At 40.3% G+C, this 19,240-nt stretch overlaps 1 protein-coding gene across 1 annotated transcript in view; it reads right to left on the bottom strand.

Annotated features, from left to right (window-relative positions):
- Positions 1-19,240, bottom strand: part of iars2 (isoleucyl-tRNA synthetase 2, mitochondrial) — a 102,085-nt gene that overhangs the window by 76,923 nt on the left and 5,922 nt on the right. Inside the window, exons 7-12 of the mRNA XM_048535559.2 lie at positions 15,535-15,625; positions 14,581-14,696; positions 13,699-13,868; positions 12,639-12,729; positions 10,796-10,947; positions 3,346-3,506 (exon numbers count right to left, since the gene is read on the bottom strand). Of these exons, the coding sequence (XP_048391516.1) occupies positions 3,346-3,506; positions 10,796-10,947; positions 12,639-12,729; positions 13,699-13,868; positions 14,581-14,696; positions 15,535-15,625 (781 nt within the window). The remainder of the gene's footprint in view (positions 1-3,345; positions 3,507-10,795; positions 10,948-12,638; positions 12,730-13,698; positions 13,869-14,580; positions 14,697-15,534; positions 15,626-19,240) is intronic.

The following is a 19,240-nucleotide window of genomic DNA, read 5'->3' as shown; positions in this document are numbered from 1 at the left end:
GGTACTTCACCTCCCTGCTGAGACTCTGTATCTGGTTTGGTTCTTAATTGTATTTTCTACCTGGCATCTGGCATAAGCACAATGTTTTGTCATCTTTTGCTTTAATTTCTATCTCTACTTGCCATTTCTGGGAACTCTGGATTTGTGTGCCCCATCTTTCCTTTTTGAGGGAGTATACCTTCAATTGAGCCATCTCTTCTTTCAAGGCAGTCCAACGTAGTTGTTTTTTTCTAGTCTAATCGACCCAGCTCCATCCTTGTCTCATTGAGAATAATTAACTGTGCTCCATTCAATCTAGATTGTTCTTTGTTCCTTTCCTGCATCATCCTAAGCCTTATGATACAATGATTCTAAAGGCACCCCCAATGACAAAATGATCTACTTGGTCCACCTCATTCCCAAGATTAAGTCTAGCTATGCCACCTTTCTCATTAAAATGGGTACATTACTGTAGAAAATTCTTCTGAACATAATCCTATAATGCTCATCCTTCTTTAGTCTTTAAATTATTCAAATGTAAACTAGGATGGTGGAACTGTATAGTTCCAAACCATAACTACTCTTCTCTGTAACTTCCTTGCAGATTTGTTTCTCCAAACACTTCCTACTGGCTAGTGGGCCTGTAGACCATACTGGGCAATGTAATGATCCTTTTTTATTTATTAGCTTTAGCCAAATCAATTCTGTCCTTGAATCCTCTTAAGACATGCTCTTTCTCCAAACTTTTTCTTAAGAATTACTTTTTTCCTTTCCTATCTTTCCTGAACACTAAATATCTAGGAATATTGGCTACCCAATCTTGCTCTTTCTTTAGCTAGATCTCTGTTACAGCAATATCATTTTGTGCAGCCACTTCCAATCAGAATAAGGGTGAGTAATCAACTCACTAGAAGAGGCAGGTCCACAAATATCCCCATCCTGAAGGGTGGAAGTGCCTAACATGAGTGCAGAAGATAGAGCCAAAGCATTCAGAACAATCTTAAGCCAGAAGTACCGAGTGTATGATTTATCCTGGCCTGCTCCATAAGTAACCAGGCAAGTGCCAGTCTTCAGCCAATACAAAACACCGAATAATGTAAAGGCTACAGGCCCTGAAAAAATTCCAGCAATGGTACTAAAGACGTGCTCCAGAATCTGCCGTACCCAGTACAGCTACACACTGGCATCACCTGACCGCATGGAAAATTGCCCAAATATCTTCTATAAACAAAAAAAAGGACAAATCCAACCAAGCCAACTACTCCCACAACAGCCTACTCTCAATCATCAGTAAAGTGATGGAAGGTGTCATCAGCAGTGATATCAAGCAGTACCTGCTCAGCAATACCCAGTTCGGACTCCACTAGAGCTCCTGACCCCATATAGCCTTGGTTTAAACCTGGACAAAACAGGTGCATTGCAAAAGTAAGGTGTACATGACTGACCTTGACATCAAGGGCACATTAGACCAAGCCTGGCATCAAGAAGCCCAAGCAAAGCTGGAATCAATGGGAATCAGGGAGAAGTTCTCTGCTGGTCGGAGTCATACCTGGCAAGTAGGAAGATGGTTGTGGTTTTGGGAGGTCAATCATCTCATCTCCAGGACATCTCTGGAAGGAGTTCCTCAGGGTACTGTCCTAGACCCAACCATCTTCCGCTGCTTCAAAGATCTTTCCTCTATCACAAGGTCAGAAGTGGGAATGTTTGCCGATGATTGCACAATGTCCCAACTCCTCAGAGAATGAAGATGTCCATGTTCAAATGCAGCAAGACCTGGATAATATCCAGACTTGGGCTAACAAGTAACGTTTGTGCCACACAATTGCCAGGCAATGACCATCTTCAACCAAAGAGAATCAAACCTTGACATCCAGTGGTGTTATCATCACTGAATCCTCAACCATCAACATCCTCAGGGTTACCATTTAACTGAAACTAAACTTAATTAACCATATAAACACAGTGACGAGGAATCTGCAGCAAGTATCTCATCTCCTGACTCCTCAAAAGGCTGTCCACCATCTACAAAGTACAAGTCAATACTGTGATGGAATTCTCCCCATTTGTCTCGCTAAGTCACCTTCCTGACTTGGCAATATGTCATCATTCCTTTAGTGACGCAGGGTTTAAATTCTGGAACTCCATCCCAAGCAACACCACGGGTCGATCGACAATCACATGGGCTGCAGCAGTTCAAAAAGGCAGCTTACCACTGCCTTCTCAAGACCAACAAAGGATGGGCAATAAATACTGGTTCAGCCAGCCCAAATTCCATCAATGAGTATGTTTTAAACCAAAATTCCACATTCCATTCTGTGTCTATAGCTCGTCAATCATATTCACCATACTCCGTACATTCTCACACATGTAACCTAGTCGTACCCATAACCTTGACTTAGAACTAGAACAAAGAAAGTGAAGTTAGAATAAAGGAGAAATCAAAACACTCTTGCCTGTCCTGTGTTACGTGCACCTCAGGTGACAGTTACCCTTTTGGAGATGCTCTTCTGATGCCCACAACTCTGATTTAATTTAAATCCCCTACAGCACGAGCAAAGTACCCCACAAGAAAATTCATCCTGGCTCTATTCAGGTGCCATCTTATCCACAGCCAATCCCAATGTCCCAGGAATCCAAACCCCGCTCTCTGGCATAACTTTTCCAGCCAGGGGTTCATCTGTGTTATCCTCACACTTTTCATTTGCATGAGGTACTAGGAATCCAGAGACTGTTACTCTTAAGATGCTGCTTGCTAATTTTTTACATTAGCTCTCTAAATTCCAATTCTAGGGCCACATTCTCCTTTCAGCCTTCTAGGCTGTTAGTACCAATGAGGACCACAGCCCATGACTCTTCACGCTCCCCAGAAAATAGTCCTGCAATTTTCTTTGTGAACCTGGTACCAGACAGGCAACATACCACCCTGGAGTCACATCGATGGCTGCAGAAATCTATTTTTTCTCTAACTAATAAATCATCAATTACTATTATTCTTCCTTCGCTCCTGCACAGCTTACCCATGAATGATGCCACAAACTTAGCTGTTGCTGCTCTCCCTGAAAAGGTTGGCACTTGATTGCCCTAAAGGATATTAGGGAACCAGACAATAATCGTATGTCACCATTACTTGTAAGGTTCGTACCTGAGATTTATTATCTGAATTAAATGCAACTAGCTGCTACAGAGGGATTTGAACCTATGTCCTAGGTTTAATGATTACTATTTCAATGCCATTACCACCATGCCATCATCTCCCTGAACATTTTCAGAGGCAAGGCAAACAAGTATAAATGTTCATGTTCCTATTTTTATCAATTATTGCAAGCTGGCATAGAAACACATACCATCAATTTGAAAACATCTTACTTGTTTATGAGAGGTTCTGCAGTTTCCTTGTGATAGAAAACAGGAATGGGTACGCCCCAGCAACGCTGTCTTGAAATACACCAATATGTCCTTCTGTCCAACATGGCAAGCATACTGTTCATTGCTGAATGTGGAATCAGTTTTACTTTCTTCAACAACTCCTAAAACAAAAGAACAAAGCATCTTATTTTACTATCAATCATGTTGACAAAACCGCAAATGGCTTTAATGAAGAAAATCAAACTAAATAGAAAATGTCGAGCAATATCTTCAGCTCAAACAACACTGACTTTGAAGAACACATTCCAGCAGTCAAGTTTTTCACCAACATTGGAAGGTGTTGGTCAGGATTTTATAAAATGAACAAAAATAAAACTGACAGTGCTTCCCCTGAGGGTGCACTATTACATCTCGCTGATAGTCTTGGCACTGAAATTAACACAACATGGGCTTAGGCTCCTTGCTCGTCACTAAATTATATCGCCTGTTACTTCACGGTTACAAGATCAACATCCTGGAATGCTCTTCCATGCAATACTGTAGGTGTACCTGCACATGATGGCCTGCATCACATGATCAAGTATTAAAAGGCAATTACGAGTTTAACAAACACTGGCCTTGCCAAAGATGCTCAGATTCCATGAAAAAAATAAGTAAGAGAGCAGAAAAAGTTAGAGTTAGTGCATCTAATAATACATCAATTTTTTAAAAACAGTATTCCTAAGTGACAAGTATCATCAAACAGCCTCTTTGGCTCTGGAATCTATTTCCTTCAAAAGCTGAAGTTTTGCAGTTTTTTTTATTTTTAACAATTTCATTATCTCCCCTTACCCCAGTTGATCCTGATATTTATTTCACTTTCTTTCCTGATTCATATTTCTATATGAATTCAGTTTCAAACTTCCTGTTTTATATTCATGTCCCAATGGAGATCCTTCAATCTGAATTGCTAAAGAGCTTTACTGCTTCTCACTTGGCTCACAAATGTCTAGAGGTGCTGCACTGGATCAGATGCCAGATTACAGACCCACTCACTCAAAAACTAGTGAAACCATTGTCAGCAACTGCTAGAGGTGAGCACTGTTCCTTTGCCACTGACTACGAAATCCTGGCACCATAGTGCAGATTCTTTTCCCGTTACTTAAACAGAAAAGGATTCCCACTTGTTGGGGTATATCTAATTTTGCGTGCTTATATACAATGTAAAAGCATGGCATGTTTCATTTACAATTGAGAACAAACCAGTCCATTATCTGTTCCAATTCACCTTCCAACATTTAATCCTTTTCTGATTGACACGAATACTTTCCAGTACAGAATCAAAAAAATTAAACAATTGCTGAATTTAATGTGTTATTAAAAATACACACCTGACAAAGCGATATACTGTTTTTCAAGGAAAGATTATAAGATATTGGAGCACAACTAGGCCATTCGGCCCAGTGAGTCTGCTCCTCCATTCGATCATACCTGACATGTTGTAGCTGGACTGGTCACTCAAAATGGGAAAATTGGATAATAAAGCATGCTAGGAAATTGAACCAAGCATTGGCCAAAATATGCAGACAAAAGAAACTGAAATAAACATGCTACAGACCCAGATGGACAAGCTGCAGGTGCAGACAGCACAATATACAATTGACTAAGCCTATTTACCAGGACAACAGGAAACATTGACCTGTTTATGAAACTTAGGGACACCTCACACTCTTATCTGGGAAGCCTACATGACTTAGATGCCCCTGACACTTGCAGAAATGGAGGGCCAAAGACCACTCACCATACGTATGACACTGCCTGATTGGGTCCAGTCAATCAAGGGAATCAATTCCTGATAATCCATTGGTGGGCATCGAAGATCCTCCCGAAGGAATAAGGAAGCTTCCAAGGATAAGAATCACCACACAGCACCCTTGGGAGCGCTAACTCAAAACCAACCATGGTAAGAAGTGGCACCCCTAGGCACCTTGGGAGAGGAATTCTAGATGACCATCACCAATTCGATCAAGGCCAAGGTTGAGTGTGATGATGTTTGTACATTCCAAGTAAAAGTACAAGATACTGACTTAGATTTAGTTTTTATTGTTAGTTTGTAGCGTAATCATTATTATAGTATTAATGGTGTTATAATCAACAAAGATCATTTTCAAATACTATTAAAAGTTGACTCAAAATCCTTTGCAGGATATACCAGCTAAACAGTGTGGCTAGTGCAACAATGTTTCTCAACTTCATGCTCCTGCCTTCTCCCTGCAACCTTTGATCTCTTTACTATCAAGGTCCTATCTCTGTCTGTCATAAATACACTCAATGATTTCACCTCCACACCCCTCTGTGGCAATGAGTTCCACAGAGTCACCAACCTTTGGCTGAAGAAAGTCCTTCTCATCTCATTTCTAAAGGGGTCTGAATGGAAAGCAATGTTATAACAAATTTTAAAACAGCAATGATTCTTTAAAGCTACAAAATCTAATTATTAAGCAGGTACACCCTCACAACAACCAGAATTTCACTGCTGAAACAAAAGATGAATCTGCAAATATACACAATGTCATTCAATATCCTCATTGGGAACAATTAGGAATAATGGGCTCAAGCTTTAAAACTAGACAAATTTAGCAACAATCATTTTCTCTCCATGGCTGATGACTGACTCAAATGTTTATCCAGCATTGTAGTGCTTTATTGTGGTTTGGTGAAGAAACTTCACAAAATACAAAGAACTTGCAAGCTTCAAACAGATGGCGTGAAGTACTTGGTTCTCTGCAATTTGTCATCTTTAACTGCAATTGCGGTGGGCAACTGGAAGGTACAAACACTTTGATTGTGTCAGTTTAGTATTTTCTATGTGCTACAAAAGATCATTGGCTTGAAACATTTTGGTTTTCTCTCCACAGATTCTGTATGAGCTACTACTTCCAACATTTTGTGTTTTTACTGTTCATAGTTTCCACTGCCTGTCAATCAAGAAATACGCACACTTAGGCAACATGTACGATAAAGAGCACATTAGTGTAAAACACTTTAAATTTTGAGTATAAGGATTTAATAACCTATATTCAACGGAGGCAATAGCACACTCGCATGGCACTATGCTGCTACTGCAATAGTCCAAACTAGCAATTGCTTATTCATTTACACGACACATTTCACTTCTAAATAAAAATATGTACTTCAATAAAAAGTGCATCCCTCTGTGGAACATTGCACAAATCAAGATAAGGCCTGAGGTCCTTAATTGTATTCTGACAATTGTACGTCAGTCAATCCTGACAATATTGACAAAGAGAAAATGCCATAAATTAATTCTAATATCACAAACCTCAAACTGCAAATAGAAGCTCTGAACATACATGGGATACATACTTAAAGAATGACTAGTAGATTATAGAATCACACAGGATAGAAGGAAGTCATTCAGTCCAGATCATTATTTAGTCTTAGATAGTAAAAAGATACTCAGAGGATTGGCTGATGCCTCTTTGACAATACTACATTAAAAGTAGTTACGGCTGAGAAACAGGAAGTCTGGCCCAACAAGTCCAAGATGATGTTTATGTTCTAAAAGAATCGCCTCCCAAAGTCTTTCATCTAAATTATGAACATATCCTTGTAGTCCTTTCTCCCTCAAATGCTTAAGTGGTTTCCCCTTAAATACATTTACACTATTCGTTCTCTGCCAATTCCCTTGCACTGCTCCTTTTAGAATATTTATATAATGACACACGTCAATGCCACTGTCCTTTCTTCCACCAGTTCTTTTGATGCATGTGGGTGCAATCCATCCGATCATACAGTCTATGCGCTTCAGGTTGAACAAATTCAGTCATCTATCCTTTATAATCTTAAATATCACTATGCCATTTTTTTTCTTATAATGCCATGTCCACCATCTAAGTCTCTCTGGAAGCACTCAATCATTGAATATTTTGCTCATACCGCTAAGACATGAGAGCTTATCAGGTATATCTTTAATTTCCCCCACCGTGATTTTCTTTTCTTCTTTACGTTTATATAATACTTGGCTATGTCTTTTAATTTTCTTTGTTAATTCAGTTTTGCAGGTTCTCCTTGGCCTCCAAATTTGACTTTTGGCTTCCAACCTATAACCTTGTCATACTCCTTTCATTATCCTCCCCTTCATATTCACGCACACCTTTTCTCTTTACTTAAAATTTTAGCGGGTATTTCAGTTTCATGGGTGATGAGTCACACGTTTTATTTTGCACTGCAGTGGCATACATGTTTCCTGACTCTACTGATTTCAGCTTTAAATGTTTCTCATTACTTTCTATTTCATTCTCAGCAAGTTCTTTTTGTATTCGTTTGTAGGATGAGATCGTCACTGGCTGACCAGCATTTATTATTACCCGTTCCTAGTTGCCCTTGAGAAAGTTGGAATGAGTTGCCTTCTTGAACTGCTGCAGTCCACCTTCTGTGAGCAGACCCATAATGTCATTAGGGGGTAGAATTCCAGAATTTTGACCCAGCAACACTGAAGGAATGGTGATGTATTTCCAAATCAGAGCAGTGAGTGGCTTGGAATGGAACCTGGAGGTGATGGTGTTCCCACGTATCTACTTGTCCTTACAGATGGAAGTGGTCACAGGTTTGGAAAATGCTGTCTGGAGGATCTTTGGTGAATTTCTGCACGGAATGAGAGGATGTTTGTGAATGTGGTGCCAATTGTGCAGGCTGCTTTGTTCTGATGGTGTCAAGCTTCTTGAACGTTTTTGGAATTGCAGCCATCCAGACAAGCGGGGAGTATTCCATTACACTCCTGAGTTCTGCCTTATAGATGGTGAAACAGACTTTGTGGAGTCAGGAGGTGAGTTACTCGCCAGAGTATTCTTAGCCTCTGATCTGCTCTTGAAGCCACTGTATTTACGTGGAGAGTCCACTTGAGTTTCTGGTCAACGGTAATCTCCAAATTGTTGATAGTGGGGATTTCTGTGATGGTGACACCAATTGAATGTCAAGGGATGGTGGTCATATTGTCTCTTATTGGTGATGGTCATCGTCTGGCATTTGTGTGGCAAGAATGCTACTTAGCAGTTGTTAGCCCAAGCCTGAATATTGTCTAGATTTGGTTGCATTTGACAATGGACTGCTTCAGTACCTGAAGAGTCATGAAAGATGCTGAACATTGCACAGTGAACATCTCCACTTCTGACCTTATGATGGGGGGAATGGTCATCAATGAAGGAGCTGCAGATGGTTGAGGCTAAGACATCACTCTGAGGAACTCCAGCAGGGACATCCTGAAACTGAGAGGACTGACCTCCAACAGCCAAGAACATCATCTTCTGTGCCAGGAATGATTCCAATCAGCAAAAAGTTTGCCAACGGATACCGATTGATTCCAGTATGGCTAGGGCTCCTCAATGCCACACTTGGTCGAACGTACCTTTGATATCAAAGGTTGTCGCTCTCACCTCGCCTCTGGAATTCAGCTCTTTTGTCCATGCTTGAACCAAGGCTGTAATGAGGTCAGGAGCTGAGTGAACAGGTGTGGAGCTGGATGAGAGCAGGCAAGCTGACATTTCGGACCTAGATTCTTCATCAGAAATGGGGGAGGGGAAGAGGGTTCTGAAATAAATAGGGAGAGAGGGGTAGGCGGATCGAAGATGGATAGAGGAGAAGATAGGTGGAGAGAAGCCAGTAACTGTGAGTGTAGGTGGGGTGGTAGGGAGGAGGTAGGTCAGTCCAGGGGAGATGGACAGGTCAAGGGGGCGGGACGAGATTAGTAGATAGGAAATGGGGGTGCGGCTTGAGGTGGGAGGAGGGGATAGGCGAGTGGAAGAACAGGTTAGGGAGGTGGGGACAAGCTGGGCTGGTTTTGGGATGCGATGGGGGGAGTGGAGATTTTGAAGCTTGTGAAATCTACATTGATACCATTGGGCTGCAGGGTTCCCAAGCGGAATATGAGTTGCTGTTCCTGCAACCTGCTAATGTGGTATACTGCATCTATTGTACTCGTTGTGGTCTCCTCTACATCAGGGAAACCAAACGGAGACTTGGGAACTGCTTTGCAGAACACCTATGCTCGGCTAGCAATAAACAACTGCACCTTCTAGTTCTCGAACCATTTCAACTCCCCCTTCGATTCCTAAGACGACATGCCCATTATGGGCCTCCTGCAGCGCCACAATGATGCCACCCAAAGGTTGCAGGAACAGCAACTCATTCTGCTTGGGAACCCTGCAGCCCAACGATATCAATGTGGATTTCACAAGGTTCAAAATCTCCCTTCCCACCACCGCATCCCAAAACCAGCCCAGCTCATCCCCACCTCCCTAACCTGTTCTTCCTCTCACCTATCCCCTGCTCCCACCTCAAGCCGCACCCCCATTTCCTATCTACTAACCTCATCCCGCCCACTTAACCTGTCCGTCCTCCCTGGACTGACCTATCTCCTCCCTACCTTCACTCACCTTTACTGGCTCCATCCCCGCCTCTTTTACTTGTTTATCTCCTCTCCACCTAAGTTGTCCTCTATCCATCTTTGATCCACCTCCTCCTCTCTCCCTATTTATTTCAGAACCCTCTTCCCCTCCCCCATTTCTGATGTAGGGTCTAGGCCCGAAATGTCAGCTTTCCTGCTTGGCCTACTGTGTTCATCCAGCTCCACACCTTGTTATCCCGGATTCTCCAGCATCTGCAGTTCCTATTATCTTAGGAGCTGAGTGATCCTGGTGGAATCCAAACTAGACATCACTGAGCAGGTTATTGTTGAGCAAGTGCAACTTGGTACTATTGCCAGATGTTCTCAGGGGCCTTAGCCTTTGCAGTGTCCACTGTCCCCAACTATTTTTTGACATCACATCAAGTGAATTGAACTGGCTGAAGACTGGTATCTGTAAATGCTTGGGAGCACTGAAGGAGGCCAAATAGACCACCCACTCAGCACTTCTGGTTGAAGCTTGCTAAAAAGCTTCAACCAAATCTTTTGTACTGATGTGCTGGACGCATGCATCACTGAGGATGGAGATATTTGTGGAGTCTCCTCTTCCAGTCAGTTGTTTAATTGCCCACCACCGCTGAGACACAGATGATGGCATAGACATAAAATTGTCATCTTTGAGTTTTTAAAAAAATTAGAAATACAGTTCAGATTCAGGTAGGTTGCAGAGATGTATGTTGTTCCTTCTCACTCACATAAAATCAGCTTTGCTTCCAATATATCTGCATTCATTTTAGTACTTACCTTACTTCACCTTCAACAAAGAGGAGAAATTTGAAATGAAAAAAATATAATTATAGCATCAGTAACTTCTAAAGTATGGTAAAACAGATGAGATTTGGCAAACTCACAACAGAAGAAAAACGACAAAAGCTGATGTCTAAAACAATCCAAAAATTCTATCTACACAGTAATATATGGCAAAATTACAAGTACTAACAATTTAAATTTTCATTACAATAACTTAATCTCAAACAAAAAATTTACCTGGGCTCTGTTCTTGATATTTGCAGTATCCACAAACCATTGTTTGCTGGCTCGTATAATTACTGGCCTTTTTGTTCTCCAGTCATACGGGTAACTGTGTCTTATGTCTTCCTCTTTCAACAGCATGTTCGCCCCATGCAACATTTGGATGACTAATGAAATTCAGAAATTATAATCCATAAAAATTGTATGAAGACTATAACCTGTTTACAAAATGTGGCACTGTTTCCAAGAAAGATAAACAAGAAACTAAAGCAGTGTTAATAATAATCATCATTATAATAACCAAATACTTGGCAACGTGAAACTACAATGAATTCAATACAAGGACTGCGCACTCTTCACTGCTGTTTTGTCCACATAAAGCAGTGACATTACTCAAGAGAAACTAGAATCAGCAATCGCATAGCAGCTAAAAAACAACTACACACCTGTGCAACTTCTCGACTACATATTAAATTTGTACCTTTCAGCTGAGCTGCTGGAATCAAACTGAGACCATGATATGCAATCAGTTGATTGAAACTAAGCATGTTCTTTTGATTATAGGCCTTCAATTATTTTCAAGGACTGGTCAATTTATAACACCTGATTGCCACCAGTGCATCAAATAGAGTCAGTGATGCTCTGTTGACTTGTAAAATTAGAACAAATATGATTCCACAAATTTTAACTTCGTAACATACAATAGTTGATGAGAATGCAAGTGCACATTGACAATTCCTTCCACAGAAATTTGCAATTATGTCGAAGAAGAACTAAGCACAGACTGGGGATCACCTTGCACGAAGAGGAAGAAACCAAATAAAAACCACTCTCTCTGCATAAAACTTACACACTCATCCATCATGGACATATCATTGTCATCTGCCTTGTTGAAGATGGACACAAATGGATGGCTGAACAAGGCAAAGCAGTGAGAAAACAAAAGTAAATTAAACTCAGAATTAAAAGTTTTTGATGTTTTCACTATTTTTCTTCTTTCTACTTTTTCAGGATTTGATTTTTCCCTGGTTTACTCCTGTTGGCTTTATAATTACTGGGTAACCTTGAATAGCTGAACAACACGGGTGGCACGGTGGCTGGCATTGCTGCCTCACCGTGCCAGGAACCCAGGTTTGATTCTACCCTCAGACAACTATCTGTGTTGAGTTTGCACATTCTCCCAGTGTCTGCAGGGGTTTCCGCCGGGTACTCGGGTTTCTTCCCGCACTCCACAAAATGTGCAGGTTAGGTGGATTGGCCATGCTAAATTGCCCTTTGTATCCAGAGGTGCGTAAGTTAGGTGGATTAGCCATGGGAAATGCAGGGTAAGAAGGAAAGGGTAGTGGGATGGGTCTGGGTGGGATGCTCTTCGGAGGGGTGGTGTGTACTTGTTGGGCCAATTTGCCTGTTTCCACTCTGTAAGGATTCTATGACCTCCTTTAAACATTATTAATATGGAATATCCCAGCAAGAAGCACGAGCAGGATGTGCGGTGACAGTGGGTATGGGGGCATTACACAATTTTCCTCATCATTTTCCCAGGTAACAACTCTTCAAAAGTTCTTGATTGGATATTAACCGCAAGTTGGACAAGCCAAACATTGTGAAATATTAATGAATATGCTTTCTTAATCAGAGATTTTGCACAGCCATTTCCAATTGATTTTTCTCTAAAGAAAAGACATGAAAGCCACTTACAACTTTAGCTGAGCTCGGCTAAGCAAGCCCAAAGCATGGATTAACTGGTGAACACTATTTTGCTCCATCGTTTAGCTACTAATCCCCAAACCCAATAAGTCCTTGGGAGAACAAACAAAACAAGGCTTTGTAAACATTCTTCAACCGAGGTATTACTAACCTGTTTCATTTCCTTCATTAAGGACATACTTGTTTTGAAGCTCCAATCCAGCCGCTTCAGTGAAAAAACCATTTTCGTCCACTAAACAATCCTAAAACAGTGAAAACCAAACTAATTAAAACTGCAGCAATGGTGAACATGATGCATTATCCCAGTATTAGATAAGGCAAAATTCCCCCCAATTAAAGAATGTGTAGACTAAAGCTATTATCTTAGTCTTTGTTGCAGGTACCAGCTTCCGAGCTACTAACTTCAGCAACCCTCTAGAAGGCTGTTTGAGGCTCGACTAAACTGGCTGCCACCTCCACATCCTACTTGAATGTGAACTCAGTTTCTAATCATTTTTTTAAATTCACAAAGATGACAATTATACATTTGTACTATTGTCCATCTCTACCCCTGCTGCCATCCATCCGCTGCTGTAACCCTGATTCATGATTTTATTACCTCCAAACTCAAAATTCTTTCCCAGCCAGAATCTCATCTTCCACCCATTGTAAACTTAAGCTTATCTAAACTGTATTCAGAAACTATTCCCTCAGTCTGGGGAATCTAGGATGAAGAGAAAAAATTAGAGCCAGGCTTCTTTGGAAAAAGATGTTCGAAAAATTAGAAAACACAAAGGGTGTTAAAAGCTTGAAATGCTCTTCCAAAAATGGGAGTACACACTAGGCCAATTGTACATTTTAGATCAGAGAATGATAGATTTTTGTGAACCAAAATTGTCAGAGAGATATGGGGTAAAGGCAGAGATATGAAGGCAGGTTTCTGTTCAGCCCTGATTTTGTGAAATGGTATCATGAAATAGCCAGTTCAAAGGATTAAGTAGCCAGCTCCTGCCCCTATGCCATATTCTAATCCACAGCAACCTACTTACCCAACACTACTGCCCTTGCGGGTCTACACTGACTATGTAAATAAAGAACGTTGTTGTGGTTTTCATTTCTCCCAACTTGACTGGATTCAATGTGTTGTTGTTACAACAACCACAGAGCACAGGTGGTCACCATGAGGCCCATTAGATATTTGAGTTTGGTGCACATATTAATCTGTAACTTACAACAGAGAGTTTGTGGTGGGAAGCGACACCATAATCTTCCATTCCATGAGCTGGGGCAGTATGGACCAACCCTGTCCCTTTCACCATTGTGACGTGGTTTGCAGGCAAAAGCTGGGATTCTCTTCCAGGAATTGTGGGATGGCTACAGACTCCACCTTTTAAATCAGAACCTACACCAGGAGAAGTAATAACGTATCTGCATCAAGAGTTATGAAGGATTAAAAATGTATAAAATCTCCATACAATGAAACCCACTCAAGTTATTTGGTAATAGATAAGCTAATTTGATTTTACACAAATCAGAAATCACATGACATCAGGTTATAGTCCAACAACTTTATTCGAAAACAGGTATATTCAGGTTTGAGGAAGGAGCTGAGCTGCAAAACGTTTGCGCTTTCAAATAAACTGTTGGACTGTAACTTGGTATCATGTGATTTTTGGCCTTGTCCATCCCAGTCCAATACCGACATCTCCGCATCATGATTCAACATGTGCCATGTAATTCATCTCAGTTTTCCATGCATGAGTAGGAAGGGCAAAAAGAAATTCAGACATGTTCTATATTCTGATCATTAATGAGCAAGGTCTGCTGAAAGTAGTCTTGTATACAATTCAGGGCTTGTCTAGATTACTTCTCAAGAAGTCTCTTAACACACTCACTATCAAGGCTTATACCTGTAAAACTATCATCTGGACAAAGTCTTAGAGGAATATTTTGGTACATGAAACCATGGCCCTATAATAAATGCAACCCTTAGGGCACAGACACTAAAGTAAAAACGGGAGATGGGATATAATTTAGAATATATTATAACGTGCTATAATTTTCAATGAAATAAAGAGAGACACTCAAGATAAATCTACTTTAATTTCTCTTGCCTTTAACTGTCTGAAGAATATCAAACTGCGTGTCCAGGATAGCTGCTGTAGATTCTACACATTCTGTACCTAGAAGGTAGAGTTCTTCTGTATTTAAGCACTTCACTAGAGAATACCTGCATTCAGAAACATCACAGCATTGCATTGCATTAGGAATTTACTGATTTTATAATCAAGGCCATTTGATAACTAAATTTTACCTTACTAAAACAAGAAACTTAGCTGTCTTCCAGTTTTTGAATACAACTTGACAGTTACTGATGTCAGCTGCACTGTGTGATTATTGTGAAAACTCACTGTTGCACTGCAACAGTTAACTTGTTGAGCTAACAACTATATCTTTCAAGTGTGCCGAAGAAAACTTTAATACAGTTAAACTGAAATATCCTATGTCCAAGATGCAAGAAGTTATCCTACGTTCATCAAAAGCCATCACTCTCTAAAGTAAAGACTTTATTAAGCATTCACACAAATCTTCAACTTCATTACACTAAAAGCAACAGATTCATTTCAATTCAGGGGAAAATTTTAGGGTTTTAGATTCTTCTACACAAAACTAATTAATACTGATGGCAAGCACCTATGGGCCCATAGTCACACTATATTCAAATATTGCGTTTGTCCCAAAGACAATATACCTTGGCTTAACATTTTCAAGTTTTTTTTCACAAAATAAACCACTGTTCTACATGGAACATAATGATTTCTTTCTGCTACAGAACTGTCCTCTTCACAAAGAACGACAAAGTCAAACTGTATTCAGAGGGTCAGGTCATTCAAGGTTCATTTGTTGTTTGATCAAGTAACTTTTATTAGATTGTGGACACTTCTGGGCTAGAAGTTAGAAGCAAACAACGTTGTGACCGTTTACTTCAATCAATAAGTGTGGATGTATTCAAATTCCAGGAGGTACATCATTCTAATGTGGAATTTATAAACAACAGCAGAACTTACTCAGCATTTGGCATATAGCAAACTGCCTGGTTAGCTGGAATCGTCCAAGGCTGGGTAGTCCAGATTAAAGCATGAACAGAGGATACACCCCCTGAAAGATAAAATAGTTCTTTTCTACTTACTCTGAAGTTAAGAAAAAATCATTTTTTACCATCTGACATCCACAATACAGCTGCATCCAAATTCAAATATACTTTTTCTTCTGAAAGCATCTTTGTGCTATCTGTTAACTTACCAAATGTATTCTATTATTCTTCAGCACTACGGACAATAACAACATTTTACTAACTATCTTATTTAAAGGAGACATAAAATAATCTTGAGACATCAACCAGTCAGTCCATACTTATCATACCTCACTATATTACCCTTATGTAATGAACACACCCCTGTTAATACTGTATCACAGGATACTTTCCCCTTCCCAACTTTTTCCTAACATAAGAAATAGAAACAGGAGTCGGCTGCTCAGTTCCCCGAGCCTGCTCCACCATTCAGTGGAATCATGGTGGGTCCAACATTCCTCAGTCATTTTCCTGCATTCTTCCCTTCACGCTTGATTCACCTACTGATCAAGAACCTATCTCAGCCTCAAGTATACAAGGACTTTGCCCCTTAGCTCCCTGTGGCAAGGAGTTACAAAGACTCATAACACTCAGGGAAGGAATTCCTCCTCATCTCAGTCTTAAATTGGCATCCCTTTATTCTAGTCCTAGACTTTCCCATCAAGAGAAAGATCCTCTCAGTATTTACCCTGTCAAGCCCCTGAAGAATCCTATATGTTTCAACATATGAATTCTACATGATAACTTCTCATTCTTCTAAACCCTACTCAGTCCCAATCTGTTTGGCCTTTGCTGACGAGACAACCCCTCTCATACTAGGGGTCATTCTAGTGAACCTTCTCTGAACTGCCTCCAATGAAATTACATCTTTCCCTAAATAAGGGACCAAAACTGCTAACAGTACTCCAGAAGCGATCTCACCAACACCATGCACAGTTGCAGTAAGACTTTCCTACCCTTACACTCTAACCTCCTTGAAATAAGAGCCAACATTCCATTAGCCTTCCTGATTATCATCAGTACCTGTGTGGTAAATTTCTGTGTTTCATTTAAAGGTAACTCCAGTTCCTTTGTGTTGTGGTTTGCTGCAATTTCTGTCCATATAAACCATATTCTATTCTTTCGTTCTCCTTTCCAAAAGGAACAAGTTCACATTTTCCCACATTATACTCTATTTGACAACTTTTCACCCACATGCTTAACCTGTCAATATCTCTGTGCAAACTGTTTTTAGCCCTCTGTCGACTCGACTTTCCACCTGTTTTGGCACTGTCTGCAAATTTAGCTAGAGTACATTCTCTTCCATCCTCCAAGTCATCAGCATATATTGTGAACAGCTGTGGTCCCAGCATTGATACCTGTGGAACCCCACTAGTTGTGGGTCACCAACCTGAAAAAACCTTCCAACCTGAAAAAGAACCCCTTACCTCCACTAAATAAAAACCAAAAGAACAGCAGACGCTGTGAATCAGAAAGAAAAATAGAAAAGGGCTGGAAAAGGCTCAGCAGGTCTCAAAGCACCTGTGGAAAGAAATCAAAACAAAATCAAATCACTCAGCTTGAAACATGAACTCTGATTTCTTCCCACAAATGCTGCCAGGCCTGCCGAACTTTTTCAGCAATTTCTGTTTTTGTCCCTTATCTCCACTCATCATTTTCTGCCCATTAGCCAATTCTCTATCCTTGCCAATATACCACCTCCAAAACCAGGGGCTCTTAAGATTTAACCTTTTGTATGATATCTGGTCAAATGCCTCTGGAAGTCCAAATACAACACATCTACTGGTTTCCTTCTACACACTCTAGTTTATATTTCCTGGAAACATTCTAACAGTCATAATTTCCCTTTCATGACACCATTCCGCCTCTGCTTGCTTGGATCAAAACTTTCCAAACGTTCTACTATTACTTCCTTAAAATTGATTCCAATACTTTTCCAATAATACATTTTAGGCTAATCAGCCACATTTAGCCTCACTTGCATTTTAAATAGGATTATCACATTACTAGTTTTACAATCCTGTAGTACTTCTTGTAGCATGGTGGCTCAGGAATGGCACCGTGGCTCAATGGTTAGCACTGCTGCCTCACAGTGCCAGGGACAGGGGTTCAAATCCACCTGTCCTATTTCTTATGGTCTTACGGAAGGTGACTGTCTGTGTGGAGCTGGCACATTCTCCCCATCTGTGTGGATTTCCTCCAGGTGGCCTGGTTTCCTCCCACAGTCTAAAGATGTACAGGGTAGGTGGACTGGCCATACTAAATTTTCCATAGTGTTCAGGGATATGCAGATTAGGTTGATTATGGGTTATGGGGAACGGGTCTGGGCGTTGGTGTGAGCTTGTTGGGCCAAAGGGCTGTTTCCATACTGTACGGATTCTATGAATCATTGATTCTTCAGAAGCCAAGGACTTACAGTTAATGCATCCACTGTCTCTGCAGTTACCTATTTTAGGATCTTAGAATGCAAGCCATCAAATCCAGGAGACTGAACTGCCTTTGGCCTCAATATTTTGTCCAATACTTTAATAAAGATGATGGTACTTAATTTTGCCCCTATAGCCTTTGGTATTAATGATATGTTCAAATTATCTTCAAAGACTGATGCAAAGCACTTTTTAAAAACTCTACTGCCATTTCTTTGATACCCATAATCATCTCTTCAAATTTATTTTCTAAGGGGCCTTCGTTCACTTTGATCTCGCAGCTCCTTTTATATATTCAAAGAAACTTAATGTCAGTTTTTATATTCCTCACTAGTTCGCCCACCTAGTTTATTCTCCATCTTTATTAAATTTTTACACCTCCTTTGCTGGATCTGAATTTATCCCAGGCTTTGGGGCTATCACTGACTTTGACCTCCTTATATGCTTTTACTTTCAACTTAATATCCTCCCTAACTTCTTTGTCATGGTTGATTTATCTCTCTCTCAGAATCTTTTTGCCTTATTGCTGTTTTTGCCAACAGTCACGAATTATCTTCTTAAATGCCTACCACTGCTTGCTTACTGATACCCTTTGTAATCTATCCAACCTATTCACTTTAGCTAACTCTATCCTCATTTCATTATAATTCTTTTTATTTAAGTTGCACACAGTTGTTTCTGACACAGGTTTCTCACTCTTGAACTGTGTATTAAATTCTCTGTTATGATCACTACTTCCTAAGCAACCTTTTATTCTGAGTTCATTTGTTAAGCTTGCCTTATCACCAGATCCAAGTCAGCTGGATCCCTGGCTGGCTCCAAGAATATCATTCTCAGAAACTATCCCTGCTACTGTCTGTGAATTTCTTGTCAGCGAAACCCTTCCCAATTTGATGAACCCAAACACCATAAAGATTAAAATCACCAAGAATTATTGTTCTATTCTTTTTACATGCTCTTATTATTTGTTGACATATAGCCTTGCCTACAGATTGGCTACTGTTTGGGGGTGTCCACCAATGTTTTCTTATCCCTGCTGCTTTTTAAAACTCCACCCAAACAGATTCTATATCACGCAGGCCTAGATCATATCTCACAACTGTCCTCATTTCATCTCTCATTAATAGTGCTACCCCACCAATTTTTCCATCACTCATGTATTTCTGAAAGGTCAAATATCCTTCTAAGTAAAGTTCCCAGTTTTAATTTCTTCGT

This window comes from Stegostoma tigrinum, chromosome 9 (assembly GCF_030684315.1).
Source record: "Stegostoma tigrinum isolate sSteTig4 chromosome 9, sSteTig4.hap1, whole genome shotgun sequence".
Lineage (NCBI taxonomy): Eukaryota > Metazoa > Chordata > Chondrichthyes > Orectolobiformes > Stegostomatidae > Stegostoma > Stegostoma tigrinum.
This window is presented reverse-complemented; position numbering and strand designations above follow the sequence as displayed.